The following is a 17,000-nucleotide window of genomic DNA, read 5'->3' as shown; positions in this document are numbered from 1 at the left end:
CCCCGGGCAGCCCGCCCGGTATGGGCTCGGAGGGGCACTTGCGCAGGAGCTCGTTGAGCGCATCGTGGGAATTGCCGGTGGCGGCCCGTGTTATTCTGCTGGGCCACTCTGGTGGTGGCTGCCGCCCAGGCCCCTGGCGGGGCTCGTGTTTGTGCCGGGGCAGCGAAGGGCACTGCAGCACCCCCGAAGTAACGGCTTTGATAGAATTTAGCTTTGATAGAATTCGCCTTAAAAAGCACTAATGGAAGGGCTCCGCTGCTGCCGCTGCTCGCTGCCCTCGGACTCCAGGAAGCGGCGGGTTTGGAATGTGATTTGCGCTCGTTCTCCCGAGCAGGGGCAGACGCCGTATGTGGTCGGCTGTTGTGGAGCTACATCGGTTTTCCAGATGACTTGGTGTGCGTGGTGATGCCTTTCATTTCTGTCCATCTAACAAAGCAAATTTCGCATTTTTTCCAGCATTCTTGTCACCTCTTCTGCTCTTGTGTACCCGCAGAAACTTGTGTGTAGGTGCCTTAAAAGGACACGAGCTTGATCCTTGGGCTGCACAACCCCTGGGTACAAGCTCCCAACTCTGTACCCTATCACAAGTGGTTTAACTGCTCTGCTATTTCCCCCAAATTTGGGTCGACTGAGATCAAGTATCTTATTCTAAATCGGTGTTTCTCAACTAAATCACGTACCTCCTGCTTATTCCTATGCCGCTGTCTTTTTTCAAGAGATGCACCATATTAGTCTTAAAAGCGCTGTCAGCCTTTTTAACGTGTGGTTTTCTTTTTTGTGTGGAGCACACATGTACACACCCTCTTCTGACACACTGATCTTGCCTCCTGGAAAAACCCACTCGGTATCCTGCATGCCTTCAATATAAGACTCTGCAGTAATACTGGAATTGCTGTGCTTCCTTTAATTTAAGATACGGATTTCAAAGAAAAAACCCTCTCCTGTTAGATTTAATTTACCAGTCTGTAGCCAAAATCCAGGGGCTGCCCTATGCACCTGCTTAAACTCTACTCATTTAAAGTGTGGCCTCACCGTGCTGGCATTCCATGGCTGGAGCAGCTCGGGGGAATTTGTCTCATCCCGGTACGGAGTTCCACGACCCGGCTGCTGCTCGTAGCCCAGCCTCTGACTGAACTGGGCCAGACCTGCAACGTTGCTTTAATCTTCCTGGTTTACTCAGGCTTTGAACGTTCCCTGACGTAGCTGAATCTGCTCAGATTTTTCTAAAGCTGTTCAGACGCTGTTCAGATGGATCTCAGCAACCAAGCCCGGCTCCCCCAAGAGCCGCCCAGCACACAGAACCGTCAGGCCGCGCCGGGCCTGCCGGCACCGGCGGCTCCGCACCACAACGAGGGGCAGCGGCCTGAGAGCTCCCACGGCGGGCGGCGGCCACGCGGAACGCTGCGGCTGGGGACGGGCGGGGTGACTTCCGCGGGGCCCGGCGCGGCTTCCGGGAGAGGCGGGAGGAGCGGCTGCCGGTGCGGTGCTCGGTTCCGCTCGGCTCCGGGCGCTCGGCTCCGGGCGCTCGGCCGCCGCCATGACCCGCAAGAAGCTGCACCGGCCCATCGCCGCCATGGCCAAGAAGATCCGCGAGTACCGGGCGCTGAAGGATCGGCCGCGGGACTCTCAGCGCTTCGCCGTGGACTGTGAGACCATGCGGCGGCCCCTGACCCAGAAACGGCTGCCGGTGCGGGCCTGGGAGGACGTGCGGAACGAGAGCCGCCTGTTGGCGCTGCTCTGCCGCCTGCCGCGCTTCGGCGTCGGCCGCACCGTCACCCGCAAGTCCTGGCTGTGGGCGCACGACGAGCCGTGCTACTGGGTCATCACCAAGGTGAAGGCGGACTACACGGCCGAGGTACCTGCCCCGTCCCGCCCGCCGCCCCGCCGCCCCGCCGCGCCCTGCGGGGCTCCCGCCCGCCGCCCCGCCGCGACCCACCCTCAACAGGTTCCTCTTTTCTTTGCAGAACATGGACCATGGAAGAGCCTGGGGCTACCTGACCTTCAAAGGTAAAACCGGCTCGTTTTCCCACACAAGGGAGCAGGGCTAGAGAGCACCGGGTGCGTGAGGGTGGCAAGGAAACCGCGGCCTCCCTGCCTGGGAAATTTGTTTTTCTCAGATCTTCTAATGGGAAAAGAAGTTCCTCGCGTTTCAAAAGCTGTGATCTAGCCCCTTCAGAATATATTTCCAAGGAATACTGTGGGAGAGCCAGTGCAGTATGACCTTGGGGAACAGCAGCACTAAAAGCGTGTTAGATGAGGTGACAGTATTCTGAGACTTTCAAAGCAAGACAGAGCATGAGGGTAATTCCAACTAAAATTGTCACTAAAAAGGAAAAAGTGCAATGGCAAGTAAGTTGTGTTACTGGAATTTTAAATTAATGATTGGAGTTGTATGAGTGAATTTTCCTTTTTAGAGCTGCTTTATATAAAGTATACAGTTTTCCCTTACTGGAATTACTGAAGTAGTACTCATTCGAAGGTTTTTAAGTTGTTGAGCATTTTTAACACTTAGTTTTCTGGGAAGCTTTGATCAGTGTAGGGAGAAATTACTCATGTTCCTTAGCCATGGAAATGGAACTTGAGAAAGAGAAAGCAAAACTTTAAATTAAGAGAGGGAGTCACCGACAGGGCTGGAACATCTTGCCTGTAGTCCTTCCAGCCTGTTTCTGGTTTGATTCTCAAGGACTGAAGTGAGATCCCATAGTGTAACAGGGAATAATTTGTCCCGCCCTTGAAAACTCTGTTTCCTCTTGCCTGTTGTAGTATTTTGGGTGCCAAAGAGTCAACAATTGCCGTGTTTCCTGGAGGCAGATGCTTGTGATGGTGTTGCCCACTGGTGTTCATCATCTTTTCCCAGGCAAAACTGAAGAGGAAGTGAAGGAGATTGACAAAGCCATGTACCATGACTGGCGTATGGTGCCCAAACACGAGGAGGAAGCCTTCAAGAAATTCACCCCAGTGCCTGAGGAGACTGTTCGGTTCCTGCCATACCCACCACTGCTCCGAGCCATGATCCTTGCACAGTGGCAGAAGGAGGGAAAACCAATAATGGAAGAGCCAGTTATTGATCTGGAGACGGTCCTGGCCTCTCCCCAAGAGCAGGCAAAGAAAAAAGCTACAGGGACACCAGTATAAAGACTTGTTCTGTGTCCTGAGCATCCCATGTGCTCTCACTGCCTGTTAGAAGCCCAGTGCACAGGGGTCTTACAGAGCCCCTCTGTGCCCATTGTGGTAGGATGTTTCCAGCTTTCTCCTCAGCCCCGTACAGTCACGTCATCTGAAAGGGAAGATGCAGATACATTCAGACTCTTTTTCCATAACTTTGGTTTCAGTCAGCAGAGGAATCTTCTTGGTTCCCTGGATAGTCTCCAAATACACAGCTCCAGTCAGCCAGCTGCAGTTTTTTGGAGCATAATGTTTTTTACATAACTGGGGTCCTGCATGAATCACAGAAAAATGACTGCAAATATCACAGTATTTCACAGAGCTGTGAAAAAATGTATCTGCAAATGGAAATAAATGTTTTCTTAATTCTACTGCACAGTTCTAAGAAAACTCATTAATTTTTTTTCAATGCCTGGAGGTCATCATGATGGCCAAATGCAGAGCCATTAGCTCAGGCACAGCATCTAGTTCTCTGAACACTGCAGAATGATCTGGATTACTTGCATATGAAGGCAGTGAACAAGAAGTGAGGAGCATGACTTCAATACTGAGCTAATCCAAAGCTATCCATCTCTTACTCCCAAAGATGGCTGTCAAGAGATAGGAGAAATTATGTTAGTTCTGGTGATGCAAAGGAGGTGGTATTGGCTCTAACCATTTGAAGCCAACTGTAAATGACCCCTGTTCCAGGGCAGCATGTTGTGAACATTAAAACATGCAGCTCCTGAGCACAGTTCTGATCTTTTCTCTTGCAGTGGCTGTGGGTGCTTCTGCTGTGTCAGAGGTTGTTGGAGGGTCTGGTTTGGGTGTGGTTGGAGAGAGCACAAGAGCTGTGCAGCTTTATTGATCAGTTCCCTGCAAAGTAACTGTTTAGTTCCTGTGTCTGCAGGTAGTTGGAGGTTGTGTTCCATTTACTGCAGCATCCTGAAATCACAAATAGCCTGAAGGGATTCAGTGAGGGAGAGCACAAACTGGACTCTGTTCCACCCAGTGTCTGTGGCCTGGATGAGGCTGGGAACATGTGGCCCCAGCCAATAGGAAATGGCTATCATCAGGCAGGAGCACACAGATTGACATTGGCTACCTGTATTTCCATAGGGTTCCTCACCAGCGGCCCCTGAAGGATTAAGATGCTATGGGAGAAGAAGGAAGGCTTTTCTTTTGAGTTAAAAGCTGGTCCTGTGACAAGGAGCAGAGTCTGGGAAGAACTGAGCCTGCCTTGTTGTGGCAGGAGCACTGCAGAGCATGTGCCAGATCTAGTTCCTCTGGCTGCAGAAGGAATGGGAGAATCCAGGAGAGGGACAATCAGGAATGTTGTTAAAGGCATGGTTTGAGGCTGTGAGCTTTCCCATGGCAGCTGCTGTGGCTGGAAGGTAGTTTGTCTGATTCCCATAGCCTCCACTGCTGGGCATTGAGCTGAGCTTCTGTCTTCCTGTGATTGAGGTACTACTGAACACAAACCAAGAAGAAGGGAGATTGGGAGGGAGGTGTAGTTGTGATGGGATGGGTAGAACAGTCTAGACCTCTGTCCTGCACAGCCGGGATCTGAACAAAGCTCGAGCAGAGGAAGTGTATCCCTGAGGGGGCACACAGAGTCTGACCACTGGGGGCAGAGCCAAGTGCTGGTCACAGCATCCCCCAGCAGTCCCAGAAAGGCAAGAAATGAGCCATGACCAGGGTATACCAGGGAGCCAAGCCAGGCACAAAAGCAGATAGAGTTGATAAGGCATAGACTCACCCAACAACTTGGGTGAGGAAGGATCTCTGAAGATGTTGTAGTCGAGATCCAGCCCCCTGGGTCCAAGGGGTCTATCCAGGAGCAGCTAGAGACAGACACGGTTACAGGCATGTTGAAGACCCCAGGTTGTGCTTAAATGAGGCTCCTGGGACATAGGAGGAAAGGGTACAGATGGGGGTCTAGGTGGCACCGATCAGGACAGTTATGACCTGCTGGTGAGCTCACAGTTATAACACCTGGGGGAATGGGTGTCTTCTCACAGAGCCCTGGGCAGCCTGGGAGCCTTGCCCTGATAGTGAAGGTCCCTTCTGGGAAGCTGCACAGCCTGTTTGCCATGTGTTGGACTCCATGCCCAGAACATGCTGTGAGCTCTGATGGGCCTCCCAAACTTGTACGTTACCTCACAGATCGTTTACCAACATGGGGGAATTGTTGTCAGCAGTGTCAGCAGTGACCTGCTTCCATAGCCACCCTGGTGGGTACCAGACATGGCTGTACTTCACCCAGGGCCCTGCTCAAACCACTCCTGGCCATATCGAAGGGTGCAGCCCCAGGGGTTCAGGACGGATCCCAGCATGTGTTTCCAAACCTCATTGTTTAGGTGCCTCCATTAACTGCAGAGGCATTGCCAGTTGTACGACACCCTGGCCTGCGCCACACCACAGTGTGTGTGTTGGTCGTGGAGGTGACTCGCCTTAAGAAGGCTCCCTGCTCGGGGCAGAAGATGCTCCTCTCCTAAGGACATGGTTCCCTTGCACATTGCCATGTCCAGCCCTTGAACCAATGCAGTTCTACAAAACAACTATGAAGGTGTCTCAAGTGCTGCTGGGACTGAGGGGCTTCCTGCAGTTGAATGATGCTGATGTCACCGATGCCTGTGAGGCTGTGAAGTGCCAACCTGTACAGTGTTGAAAACTGACCTGATGTGTTATCCCTGGAAGTTCACCTGAAAGGGCCACCCTGACTAAAGTTGCAGGAAGCCAGCAGGTGGATGCTTCTCTGCTCCAGCTTGTATTTCTGAAGTTGTTTCACGTTATATTTCCACCTTTTATTTCTGCCGCTGGTACAAACTACAGATTGCACTGTGGCTTGCTGGACCAGCCCCTTCTGCTCCGGCCTTGTGAACCATCCACATCTCATTTCTTGCCACTGAACTGCTCAACAGAAAACACTTGAGCTGCATTCCCACCCTTGCAAGTGTCCTGTTAAAGACTGAGCAGCAATCCCAGTGCCTTCATAGGAACACAATGCGCTGCCCAAGCTGATGTTAACATGTTTATTACATACAGAACAGATATGGTTTGTTGTTGATAGCATAGGGGACAAAGCACGGGAACGTATTCATACAGCAGGCTCTTTACAGAATGCCATCTTCAGACCAAACAGCGGAGTTTACAGGCCTTAAGACACTTTTTAAAATCCTTTTGTAACATACAAGATACTTTACATACATCACAGTGGAGATATGACAGAGAAGCGTACTGAAGCCAGTCAGTTCACACCTTGATGCCCCGCAGCCACCCAAGGCCACAGGAGCTATCAGCAGAGGCTGGGTCTCCCCCCTGCAGCTGCCCCTCTGGGCCATGTGCTTCTCTTGGAGGAAAACATGGCATTGAGCTGGAAAGGAACCTGATGGGAGATTTCCTCGTATTGTTAGGGCCCAGTGGGTGACAGGAGACCGAGTGCTGTCCCTTCAACTGCTCAAACCAGATACAGAACAGTCAGCGGTACAAATGTTGCAATTCTGACTTTCCTATGAAAGACAGAGCTAAGGAACTGAACCCTACCAGGGCTTTTTTTTTTTTCCCTTCAACTAGCTCAAATTCTGAGTTTGCCTGGCCCTAACTGATGAACTACTACACGACAGTGGAATCTGTGCTCTAGATGTTATATTGTTAACTTCAATGCACTCTGTGTTGGGATCGAAAGAGGTCTTCCTAGCAGAAAGCATACGGCGGAAGTGAATGAGAAGCCTGGCACAGTCAGCAGTGCCCCAGTGAAATGTTCCTGGTGAAAGGTCCCCCAACATGCAGGTGGTGGCTCCAAGTATCCCTTAACCTCGTGCCAGATGCAGAGCCCAGTACACAGATATCTGGAAGATGCCCTCTAGCTGGATTCCTGCCTTGGGGAGGAGTGGTGTGGTGGGTGTGTGTCACCAGCACTGCTCACACGCAGCATGGGCACCACTGTGGCTGGCTGAGGCCTCTGTTCACCAAAGAGGTCTCCTGCCTTCTTGCAGGGGAAATGTATACCTCAGCCTTTCCTGAACTGTGGATACAAAAATGGTTTTGGTGCTGCTGTGTCAGGAGAGATGCCACATGTTAGAGCATCCCCTGGGAATATGGCATCCCTGCAGCACACCAGGACCTGCAAGCCTGGTCCATGGCAGCAAGCACAGGACACAGCAGCGAGCTTTCTAGGAGATGGAGGATTGCCCAGCTGTCCCCATACTGCCATAAAGACATCTCTGTGAACCCTGGAGTGCTGCACAGGTCAGGGAAGAAACAATATGACCACCAGGAGCTTCCAAATTCACCTCTAACAAATGCAACTTGCCCTAGTCCTGCACACCCAGAAAAGAGCGTTCAAGGGACACAGATTTTGTCCTTGTGGGACAGTGTCAGAAAGGGGAACACACCATTGCCTCTATACCCGGAACTTCCATATTCTGCATCTTGAGCTCAAAACCACTCTCCCTGGCCCCATTTTCTAGTGCTTCTTTTGTAAGCAGGATGCACATCTGTAATCACTCAGCATTGCTTAGACAGAAGGGGCTATCACTGCTTTTCTTGGGGGCTGTCCATTTTTTCCAGGAGTCAGAAATTTGCAGCTTTTCAAACTCCTTACTAGCACAGTCAGTGCCTGTGATGTTAGGTAAAAGATGTCAGGAATCTAGCCTCAATTCCTTTTTCTGTGTGACATCAGGTGAGACATAGCCTTGAATGCACCTGTACAGTCTTTCCTAACCAACTGCCAAGTCTCTGTTTTCCAAGTCTTTGTGAAAAGAGATCTCCTTCCAGCAGGTCCTGGAAAAGAGACACAGCCTTGAGATAAGGCAATTTCAATGTGTTAGTGCAGAACTCAGAGCAGATCAACACCATCTGCCCTTGCCTGTGTTTTAAAAGCCACCAAATGCAATGCAGAGATAACCACCTTTCAGAATGATCTCAGGAGTTCTTTACTGTCTGGCATTTTTGGAAGGGAGGGTTAAAAATATTGCCTTTTCTGGTCTTAAAAAAGCAAAGTTCCAGTACCTCTTTGCTACTATGGCTGTTTGGCCTTTACAGTCAAACACCCATCTCCCATCTGAGCCCACCAAACGATCCTCTTGGGACACACACAGGCACCCAGCACATGACTGCTGAGGCAGCACCAGCAGAAGGGACTTTCTCCCTGCAAAGATGGAGGGCGTGATCCCCTCTGTAAGGGTGCTGTTGCCTTCTCCAGCCCCATAGCAGAAGTGCTGCCGAAACCATGATGCTCCTTGGAGGGTTCCTTGGACCCTTGGTTGCTCTAAGTCCAGAGGATGTTATTCTGTGCTTAAGGGTGAATAAGGGTAAGATGAGGAGTCTACTGGTGAACTAGAAGGGATTTCTGCTGGGGTGCTGCAGAAGTGATTCACCATCACTGCTTTGGCAGGGAATGCCTGGGGACACACTTCTTTCTCATGCAGGTGGGAGTGAGGCAACCTGCCCAAGAACCTGAGCCACCCCCCTCCAGCTGTCCCTCCTGACAGTGGGCAAAGGTTTTGCACAGTTCTGGCTCCAAGCTCACTTCATGATGTACTGCCATTTCTCTCCTTGTAGACGCCAGTTCCAGAGCAGAACAAGAATCTAACCACGCCAAAAGCATACGGGCCCAAGATGAAAGCTGCAAGTTCAGAGGTTCAAGGGGGTCACAGTCCAAGGCAGGAGCCGTTGCAGTTGTCCAGGGTCAGTTTCCAGCAGGAGTTATAATGCAGGCGTTCTGTATGTACATCTTGGCATTCAGGCGGGAGGAGGGACACTTATTATGGGAAAAGAGGAATTCTCACTCAGGGATGTATGATACCTGCCACACAATAATGTGGCTGCGTTCAGCCTTGGAAAGTACTGGCTTCACCTGGGTGGCATCTCCTGCATTCTCTTCTGTCTCATCATCTTCCCCATCCCCTGAAGAGAGAAAACAGATAGTGAAAGTGGCAGGAAAGAAAATGCCATAGTGCGCTGCTCTGGAATACTCCAAAGAGGCCAATACACCTTTTAGAGTCCCAGCAGTCTGATAACAGACACTGAGCTGAGATCTTTCTCTGTGCCTGGAGAACATTTAGAGCATACCACTTTTTTCTGAAACTGGACTACATGGATGGGACAAACCAGCTCCAGCAGCAGCAAAGATCACCCTTCCTTTCAGGGAAGCCGATTTTTACTCACAGAACACCTTCAACAGCACCATGGGTGATCGTAGTGGGGCAGCAATGTTTGGAACCAGTGGCACAGATGGGTTTGTTCTTTCCAAAGCCATTCATACTGATGCTGTTTTATGGTATTTTTCATATAATTGTAGCTTTGTAGATTGCTAATGCATGGCTGTAACTCCCCGTACTTTTCCTACCCTTTCCCCCTACATTTTAGAACAGTAACAAGCTAACCTTCTAACACATTCCTGAAATACTATTTAGTCTTGCCTCTTTAGTCAACCAAGGATATCTTGCTTTTTACCATGTATCATAAACATAATAAATGTGGGGCAGAGCTCTTGGACCAACTCTAGTGGGGCAGAACCCAGGGAAAATTACCTAACCAACTGCTCTTCTAATTGGACAGTATTTGTTAAATATGCTAATTTGTTAAACTTATAAAAATGTAGAAGTCCTGTATCACATGCGTATATTGCACCTGGAGGCCTCCAATTAAAGACCTGCTTGTATAATACTTCCTATATTAATATTGTCTTGAAAGTGTGTTGTTTTGTTTCTCGATTTTGTAGGCATCAATACAGTTGTGTGGCACTGCAGCCACAGGGCACAGGTTGACAGCCTTGTGCTGTGCAAGGAAAATCCGTATCAGCCCTCACAGCCTGACGCAGGAGAAACAGTGCAGGGTTTTTCTGCTTTGGCTTCCCACCAACAGTGATGCCTCACTCCATGACCACAGCTATGCACCTGCTACCTTTCCAGATGCCCCCCACCAAGGGCACTCACCAATCCGGAAATCAATGTACCCTTCTCCTCCACTCAGCACCAGGACGTTCTTTAGCTTCTGACCCTCAGTCTCAGTGGCTGCTGTGCTGGGGTTCTCCGAAGGGCTGTCCAACACACTCCCGTTCAGGGTTGCAAGGACATTGCCTGGGAGAGGACAGAAGTGCTGTCGGTGCCTCTGCTCAGCCCCAACACAGTTCACACGCACACTTAACACATTGGGCAGACCAATTTCTTCTGCCAGTCAAATCAGACAGTCACTCCAGTTTAAACACAGATGTGTAAACCACAGGAAGTGCCAGCCATGGCCTGGACCCTAGTCTGCTACAGACCAGCTCCAGCCCCTACTACAAAAGGGATGGAGGCACAAGCCCCTGCAGAGGGAGGGCTGTGCACATCCTTACCAGGCACAGAGACGAAGAACTTGACAGCATCACGGTGGCCATGGAAGCAGAGTTGTGCCTGAGCCATGGAGCAGTAGGGAATGAAGCTGCTGGCAGATTTGTCACTGTTGTCATCGCCATACACGTGGATGACCCCACCGGAGCGACTGCCCTCTCCAGAGGTTGGTGAAGTCTTGTTGGCTGGGGACAGGGAGCAGGAACACCATCAGTGATAGCTTTGAGTCCCCTTTACAGAAGGGACTCAGTCAAAGAGAAAACTCATGAGCTGTGAAGGAAAACCTTTAAAGGTGCAGGTCTCTTTAAAGGTCTTGTATGAGTGATGTGATGGAGGAGAACACACCAGATTACACAGTCCCTCTCTTTCAGACTGAGGCAAGCTAGACTGGTGTCACCAGCAGTGATTCTGTCCAGCCTCCAGAAATAACCTGCTGTCCTACGATCAACCTTGATCTTTCGTAGCTGACGGGGTACCCAAAGTGTCCACTGTCCCCAGAGGGCACCTGGAGGAGAATAACTGCTCTGGATTAGTGATGTTGCTCAATTTCCAAGTCAAGTCCTTTGCTCATGCCCAGTCATGAGCACACATGCTGCTGAAAGCAGTCTCTGGGTGTGGTGAAGCCTCTCAGCCCACTCAAAGCCATCACAGAAGTGGAGTGAGATCCTTCCTCACTTCTTGATTTAACCATGACACCAGATTGTCAGCTACTCCAGCAATGAACATCTTTCAGATGTTCACCATCCACAGCTTCCAAGGAGGGCTCAGGGGCCTGCATCCTTCGTGACCAGGCTCCGAGAATGCGACAGTTTCCACTCACCAAGCAACAGAGACCAGTGCTCCAAGCTCAGGGTGGGAGATGCTTTCCTTCTGCACACACTCACATCAGTACAACAGGAACAATATTAAACCAGGCAGCTTTCACTTTTCTGTGAGAGAGGTTGATTGCTTCATTAATTATCTGTAGTTCTGTGGTTTAACTTGGGCTGAATTTCAGTTACATGACTTGGACAAAAGAAACTTTTCCCTATCAGGCTCAGGCCAGGATGGTGGGACAGGTACAAATACTTTGATGGAAAAATCAGAGTCAGTGTGTGTATAGTATCTGGCTTTTTTACTGCAATTAATATCAGATACTTTAAAAGAAGGAGACGTGTTGATAATGCATCTGTACAGCCACGTGAATGTCTTTGAGTGAGAAAAAAGCCCCTCTAATTTCTGACACTGGAAAAGTATGAATTTGAACTCAGACCCTGCCTTAACTGGCACAAACTTAAGCAATTCTTCATGCTTATCAAGTCCCCTTGGGTTCAACATCTTGTCTGATGACTTACAGGTGGCAGGTACCATAGCACCACCTGCCATTGGCCTGAAACTGATGAAAGTAGCATCCTTGGAAAACCAAAGGAGACCTTGGAAGAACACTCTACTCCTGCTTCCTGCTTCTGACGAATGAACCTCTCCAGTCCCCATCTCAAACTGGCCTACCATAGTAAGGAAACCACTGTTGAAGAATAATTACTCTTAACACAAAAAAACAGAGGGATCAACAAAAAGATGGAAAAAATTGTTTAGAGCCATGGGAAATGAGAATATTTACATGATTGTCTCTGGTTGCTTTTCTCTAATGCAACTTAAAACAGAAGAGTGATGAGGAAAAATGGATGGAGAGAAGTTGAATGGCAGAATGGAAGGGCGGGAGATGGGCGCAAAAGGAATGACAGCTGTGGAGGGGAGGCAGTGGACTTACCCCGGAGCCCCAGGAGTTGGCCGCGGTGGAGGACTACAGCTAGGCACAGGCAGGGAGTGGGAACACAGAGGGGCACAGGAAGTGATGGGCAGGATGGGAGAGAAGAAAAAGGTGATTACTGGGAGAGAATTTGGGGGCAACAAAAATAGTATAAAACCTAGAGAAACCACAACAGATGCTCCTGTGAGTTTGTACTAATACTGTTCTTGCTCACTTTGCTCTTATCTTACAGGGACAGATGAGGTATCTGAGGTGGGAGAGGGACCATGTCACAAGGATCCACTGCTACATTTTTAGTGAGATTTTCTTGCTTACCACATTTTTTACAGGAACGCAGAAAGATAAAGCAATTGGTTTACAGCAGGGAAGAAGTTTAACTCAGAACAAGGACAGCAGCCTTAAGACAGAATGGGCTTCAGAAAGGAACTCAGAAACAAGACCAAAATTGCAATCTATGAAGAGAACTGTCTCACTGCCTTCCTGGTGTCAGCCCCAGGCACATCCAGCTTCACTGCCCTTAGAGGAGACCATTCCAAGCCTGACTTCCAGGAGGATTACAAGAGGTCTGCTTCTTTTATACAAGAGGTGTTTGTTTCTCAGCTTTCCTGGGAGCATTGGTGAAAAAACATACATTTGGCTGCTTTCTGCTGAAAGCAATTGCAGTCAGCCTCAAATCCTACTTCCCCATGGTGATCTGGATAAGACTCTTCAAAATAAGATGCTGATGGGCAGGTACAGAACAGGACTAGTAAGAGCTTCAACTAAACTTGCAGCTCCAGAGATTCAACTATTTACTCTTATTGCTGGGTCCCCTCACCAGGCTGGATTTGGTGTAGGATACCTATTTCTACTTGACTGATAAAGCTGAGCCCTAATCTGAGTAAATAGAGCTTTTCTAAGATCAGTTTCTGGAAAATACTGTTATGGAGACATTTAGATGACTATGCCAAAATGAAATTTCCAGGGAGTTCTTCCTGATGACTTCTCACCCCATGGCCTCCTTTTGAAGACTTACTACAATTCCCAAAACTTTGTTTCTCCTGTTTCACAGTAGCTACAGAATCAGTTCACATCACTCTGCTCTGTCAAGGTCCAGGGCTGCTCACACTCTGGGCTTTTCACCCTGAACATGGCTATGATCAAAGGGTGTCAAATGTCAGGAAGGCATTAGCCTACCTGAGCCACCTGCCATGCTGCACAAATAACACCTAAAAGCTTCTTTTTTTTAGGGGGGACGCAGGAGTACTTTCAATAAATGTCACTTACTCTCAGTCAGGGGAATGGAGATGACAACACCGTTCCCGGTGCCCACCCAAAGGCGGTTGCCAGCGATGAGCAGGGCCGTGATCCGCACGAAAGAGAAGCCCAGCTTTCCAGTGCCTAGGAAGCATGAATGAGAGTTGGGGAGTCAGTGATGACCTTGGGCAAGGTGTGCTTTGGGCAAATTCTGCCTTGAGCTCGGTGAGCAACAGACCCTCACCGAGCATCTTGCTGACGTAAGGCTCAATGTCGACATCCTGCAGATGTTGATGGCTGTGGGCATGGTAGAGCCTCAGCGTGGAGTCCAGGCGGATGGAAACCCACACTCCATCTCCAATCCATGCCAGCTGTCGCACCTGGCTCTCCCGACGAGGATGGGCATCAAAGGATTTCTGAAATAGGTGAACCAATGTAGATACAAAAATGCTGCTAGCAAGGATTTCCTTGCTATTTTCTAAGTCCGTGAGAGACTTTTCTCTCTCACAGAAGAGGTAGCAGAGTATGTAAACAACCAAGCCACCTGCAACCTTGAAAAGTCTTGTTTATGGTATAGTCGAAAAATATTTTGACAATGAATGTTTTTAGGATTTTAGCCAATCACCCCCAAGGGGTGGCTGATCCTTTGTCCAATTAGACTACGAAGAAAAAAGTCTGTAAAAGAGTTTGTAAAATAATTAAATAAATCAATCTCGCTGCACAATTCCTGCCTGCTGGATCTTCTCTCCTCCTCCTCCCTATGGCTGCGGGACATGGTGATATTCCCTAGAGCCCAGGCCTGCGGTAATAAACCAACATGAGCTCACAGAAGGTTTGCCATTATCTATACTCCATATGTACATACATTCCATTTTCCTCAACTGAGATCCCTTGTTTGGGTTCCAAAGATCTTGGAGAAGCTGTGTTAATGCCAGCTGACCCCAGCAGTTCACTACTGTACACAATCAATCCTTTGCTTGAGCAGCTGCATGGCAGCTTTGCAGAGTTGATGGTCTTTTCAGACCACTTCAGGAGCAAGAACATTTAGAAGCCAAGAGCTTTCAGTGTACTTGGTAGAAAAGGAAAACACACAACTCCAGGATGAATTCCAAAGATCAAACTGCTTTGGCTCACTAATGTGAACTTCAGATCCAGCACTTCTTCTCTCCTCAATTAGAATTATTTCAAGCACTCTCAGATTTGTGCCAACACCACTGTACAGATTTTCACCCAAAAGGCTCTAAGGATTGTTATTTCCTTAGTGGAATCCCAGGGGCTTGCTAACTGTACTGTTCCTTTGTGCCATAATGCCTACAGATAGAGAAGCCTCGGATTGTAAGTGAAGAGTCACTGTAAAGCAAACACTATGTTTGGACAGTACATGGCCTCATAGACTCCATAGTAAAGGAAAAGAAAATTGTCAGTTTAGACTTACTGATAGAATTATGCTCTGCAAAGGGAGGAAGGAATAAATATCCCCTGGCAGATTAGATCATAACATAACCCAGACTGACAGTCTTGGTCTTGCAGTCAGCAATGACAACCCAAAGGTTCTGAATTTCACACACTGCAGCAGAGAACAGCTGTAAGAATAAATCCAACACAAGTGTGTGCATGCACAGACATGCATGTGCTCTCTTACCTCAATCTGCATTGTCTTCGGCTGGATAACATGGATTTTGTTCTTGTAGCCACACCAGACTCTATCATAGACCACAGCCATGCAGCGGATGGAGTGGTGAGTGTGGCCAAGATCCATCAGGTGGTAATTACTGAGATCCCACTGACCATCTGAGGTGAAAAACAAGTGTGGAAAGATGTATCTCCTCCACAACATGTGAGCATACAACAGAATCCTCTACCTTTCTCTATATACCTGGGTATACAGGCTTAGCTGATACTCAAATGCTCAGTTTGCTTATGTCTGTGACCTTCCCATGGCTCCTGCTTCAGGCACAGCCTTACACTTATGAAATACGTAAAGTTTAGTTTTAGATAAAGTTTAGTTTGGTGCCTGACAGTGCTCAAATCAGGCCAATTTAAACATCTTTTATTGCAATGAAGTGAACAGGCTTCTCTAATAAGTACAACAAAACCAGTGGGAGAAGAGGGAAGACAGCTGAACAAGACTATGCAGAAACTTGAAAGGAAATGGGCCATACAGTCCTTGTGGTGAGGCTTCCTCACAACACAGACCTACAACATAATTCCCCCAAAGTGTCAAATCCAGAAGAAGGAATCAGATCTCCCTTCTCTCACTCTTAATTTTCAACTAACCAGGCAGATATTGTGTCCTTCACAGACAGGAAGCCTCTATGTCATGAAGCTTTATCTTATTTCTGATGGGAACAATTTTGATGTGTCAGTGGTCAGGCTTGAGCTCATGACAAAGGCTGAATCAAAACTTGAAATGCACAAGCCCAGAAATCTCTATCTTTCTGCTTGCTGAATGAACTGCTACTCAATGAATAACTGAGTTCTTTATATGCCAACATTTGTCACAGTTAGCTAATTCCCCATGTGATGTCAGGTGTGAACACAGATAAGAAACTGCTCAAGCCACAGGGAAACAAAACCCACAGCAGTGAAGAGGACCAGAAACTGAATTTACTAAGTGTACCTCAAACAACTGCACAGCATAAAACATGACCTGAAAGTGTCACGTTTACTCCACATGTGCTACACAGCAACTACACACATTTTTGTTCAGAAAAGCTCAGGAAGTGGTGTTAGAGTACACCTGAGATGGTTTAGGATAGCCATTAGTGTATAATAGCTATGTGTTTTAACTCGGTGTTTATACTCCAGCAGCCAGCAACTTCCTTTCTCACCTCGGTAGAGTGTTTAATCCACTGCTACACTTTTAGCCAAGTTTTGTTTTCTCTATTACATTGAGTCTTACCTTCTCCCCGATGGAATATGGCTAGTGTTCCATCTGCCAGAGCAACCAGGACCCTCCCTTTCACATGCCTGAAATAACGGAATAGTAAATACATAAAAACTCCAAAGAAGTGAGGGACTAAAAAACTCTTCCTGCCATCCACACACACCATCTTTACATAGTCTCCGCAATTCCCAGTCAGTTTAGCACTGCAGGAACATCCTGCAAGAGGTCACACCTCTTACCTTCACTGCAGTAAGATCATCACATCTGTAAATTTTCTGTTGAGGAAATTCTTCTCCTTCACAATACAAACACCATCAATCTCAACTAATTCCCCCTAATTTACCCCTCAGTGAAATTTTGCCTTTCTCCTCCCCACTTACTTTCTCCTGATATTGCTAGTCATGTATTCACTGAATTGGGTCAGGACTGCAACTGAGCAGGAAAACGGTTGGTATGAGGCTTTCCCATAACTTTTAAAAACCTTCAGAAACTTCTCTCACAAAACAATGCACTTCAGAAAGCAAAAAATTGTGGCTGCCACATCCTTGGAAGTGTTCAAGGCTGGGAATATGGATGGGGCTTGGAGCAACCTGGGATAGTGGAAGGTATCCCTGCCCATGGCAGGGGGTTGAAACAAGAGGATCTT

The 17,000-nt window shown here is 48.3% G+C and overlaps 2 protein-coding genes across 3 annotated transcripts in view; one reads left to right on the top strand and one right to left on the bottom strand.

The window, feature by feature from the left end:
• Window positions 1–1,434: 1,434 nt before the first annotated feature.
• On the top strand, window positions 1,435–3,536 carry MRPS34 (mitochondrial ribosomal protein S34). Its single transcript, XM_082292483.1, has 3 exons — window positions 1,435–1,855; window positions 1,965–2,007; window positions 2,858–3,536. The coding sequence occupies exons 1-3, from the start codon at window positions 1,538–1,540 to the stop codon at window positions 3,133–3,135; spliced, it is 639 nt and encodes a 212-aa protein (XP_082148609.1). The 5' UTR covers window positions 1,435–1,537; the 3' UTR covers window positions 3,136–3,536.
• A 2,691-nt stretch (window positions 3,537–6,227) lies between these two features.
• MAPK8IP3 (mitogen-activated protein kinase 8 interacting protein 3) overlaps window positions 6,228–17,000 on the bottom strand; it is a gene marked incomplete at its 5' end in the record, with an annotated part of 73,296 nt that continues 62,523 nt past the window's right edge. For both annotated transcript variants that reach the window (XM_082292245.1, XM_082292246.1), the window contains 8 exons: window positions 6,228–9,054; window positions 10,086–10,229; window positions 10,487–10,666; window positions 12,232–12,270; window positions 13,498–13,611; window positions 13,712–13,883; window positions 15,110–15,258; window positions 16,370–16,437. In XM_082292245.1, coding sequence (XP_082148371.1) covers window positions 8,933–9,054; window positions 10,086–10,229; window positions 10,487–10,666; window positions 12,232–12,270; window positions 13,498–13,611; window positions 13,712–13,883; window positions 15,110–15,258; window positions 16,370–16,437 — 988 coding nt within the window. In that variant the 3' untranslated portion in view covers window positions 6,228–8,932. The remainder of the gene's footprint in view (window positions 9,055–10,085; window positions 10,230–10,486; window positions 10,667–12,231; window positions 12,271–13,497; window positions 13,612–13,711; window positions 13,884–15,109; window positions 15,259–16,369; window positions 16,438–17,000) is intronic.

This window comes from Coloeus monedula (assembly GCF_965178545.1).
Source record: "Coloeus monedula genome assembly, chromosome: 16".
Taxonomy (NCBI): domain Eukaryota; kingdom Metazoa; phylum Chordata; class Aves; order Passeriformes; family Corvidae; genus Coloeus; species Coloeus monedula.
The sequence above is the reverse complement of the archived record's forward strand: the minus strand, read 5'-3'. Positions and strand labels throughout refer to the sequence as shown.

Bases quoted from the DNA above. Each gene is read 5' to 3' on its own strand.
- MRPS34 (XM_082292483.1), top strand. From the start codon at position 1,538: ATGACCCGCAAGAAGCTGCACCGGCCCATCGCCGCCATGGCCAAGAAG. The intron at 1,856-1,964 runs GTACCTGCCCCG...TTTTCTTTGCAG, and splicing joins AGGCGGACTACACGGCCGAG to AACATGGACCATGGAAGAGC. The intron at 2,008-2,857 runs GTAAAACCGGCT...ATCTTTTCCCAG, and splicing joins GGGCTACCTGACCTTCAAAG to GCAAAACTGAAGAGGAAGTG.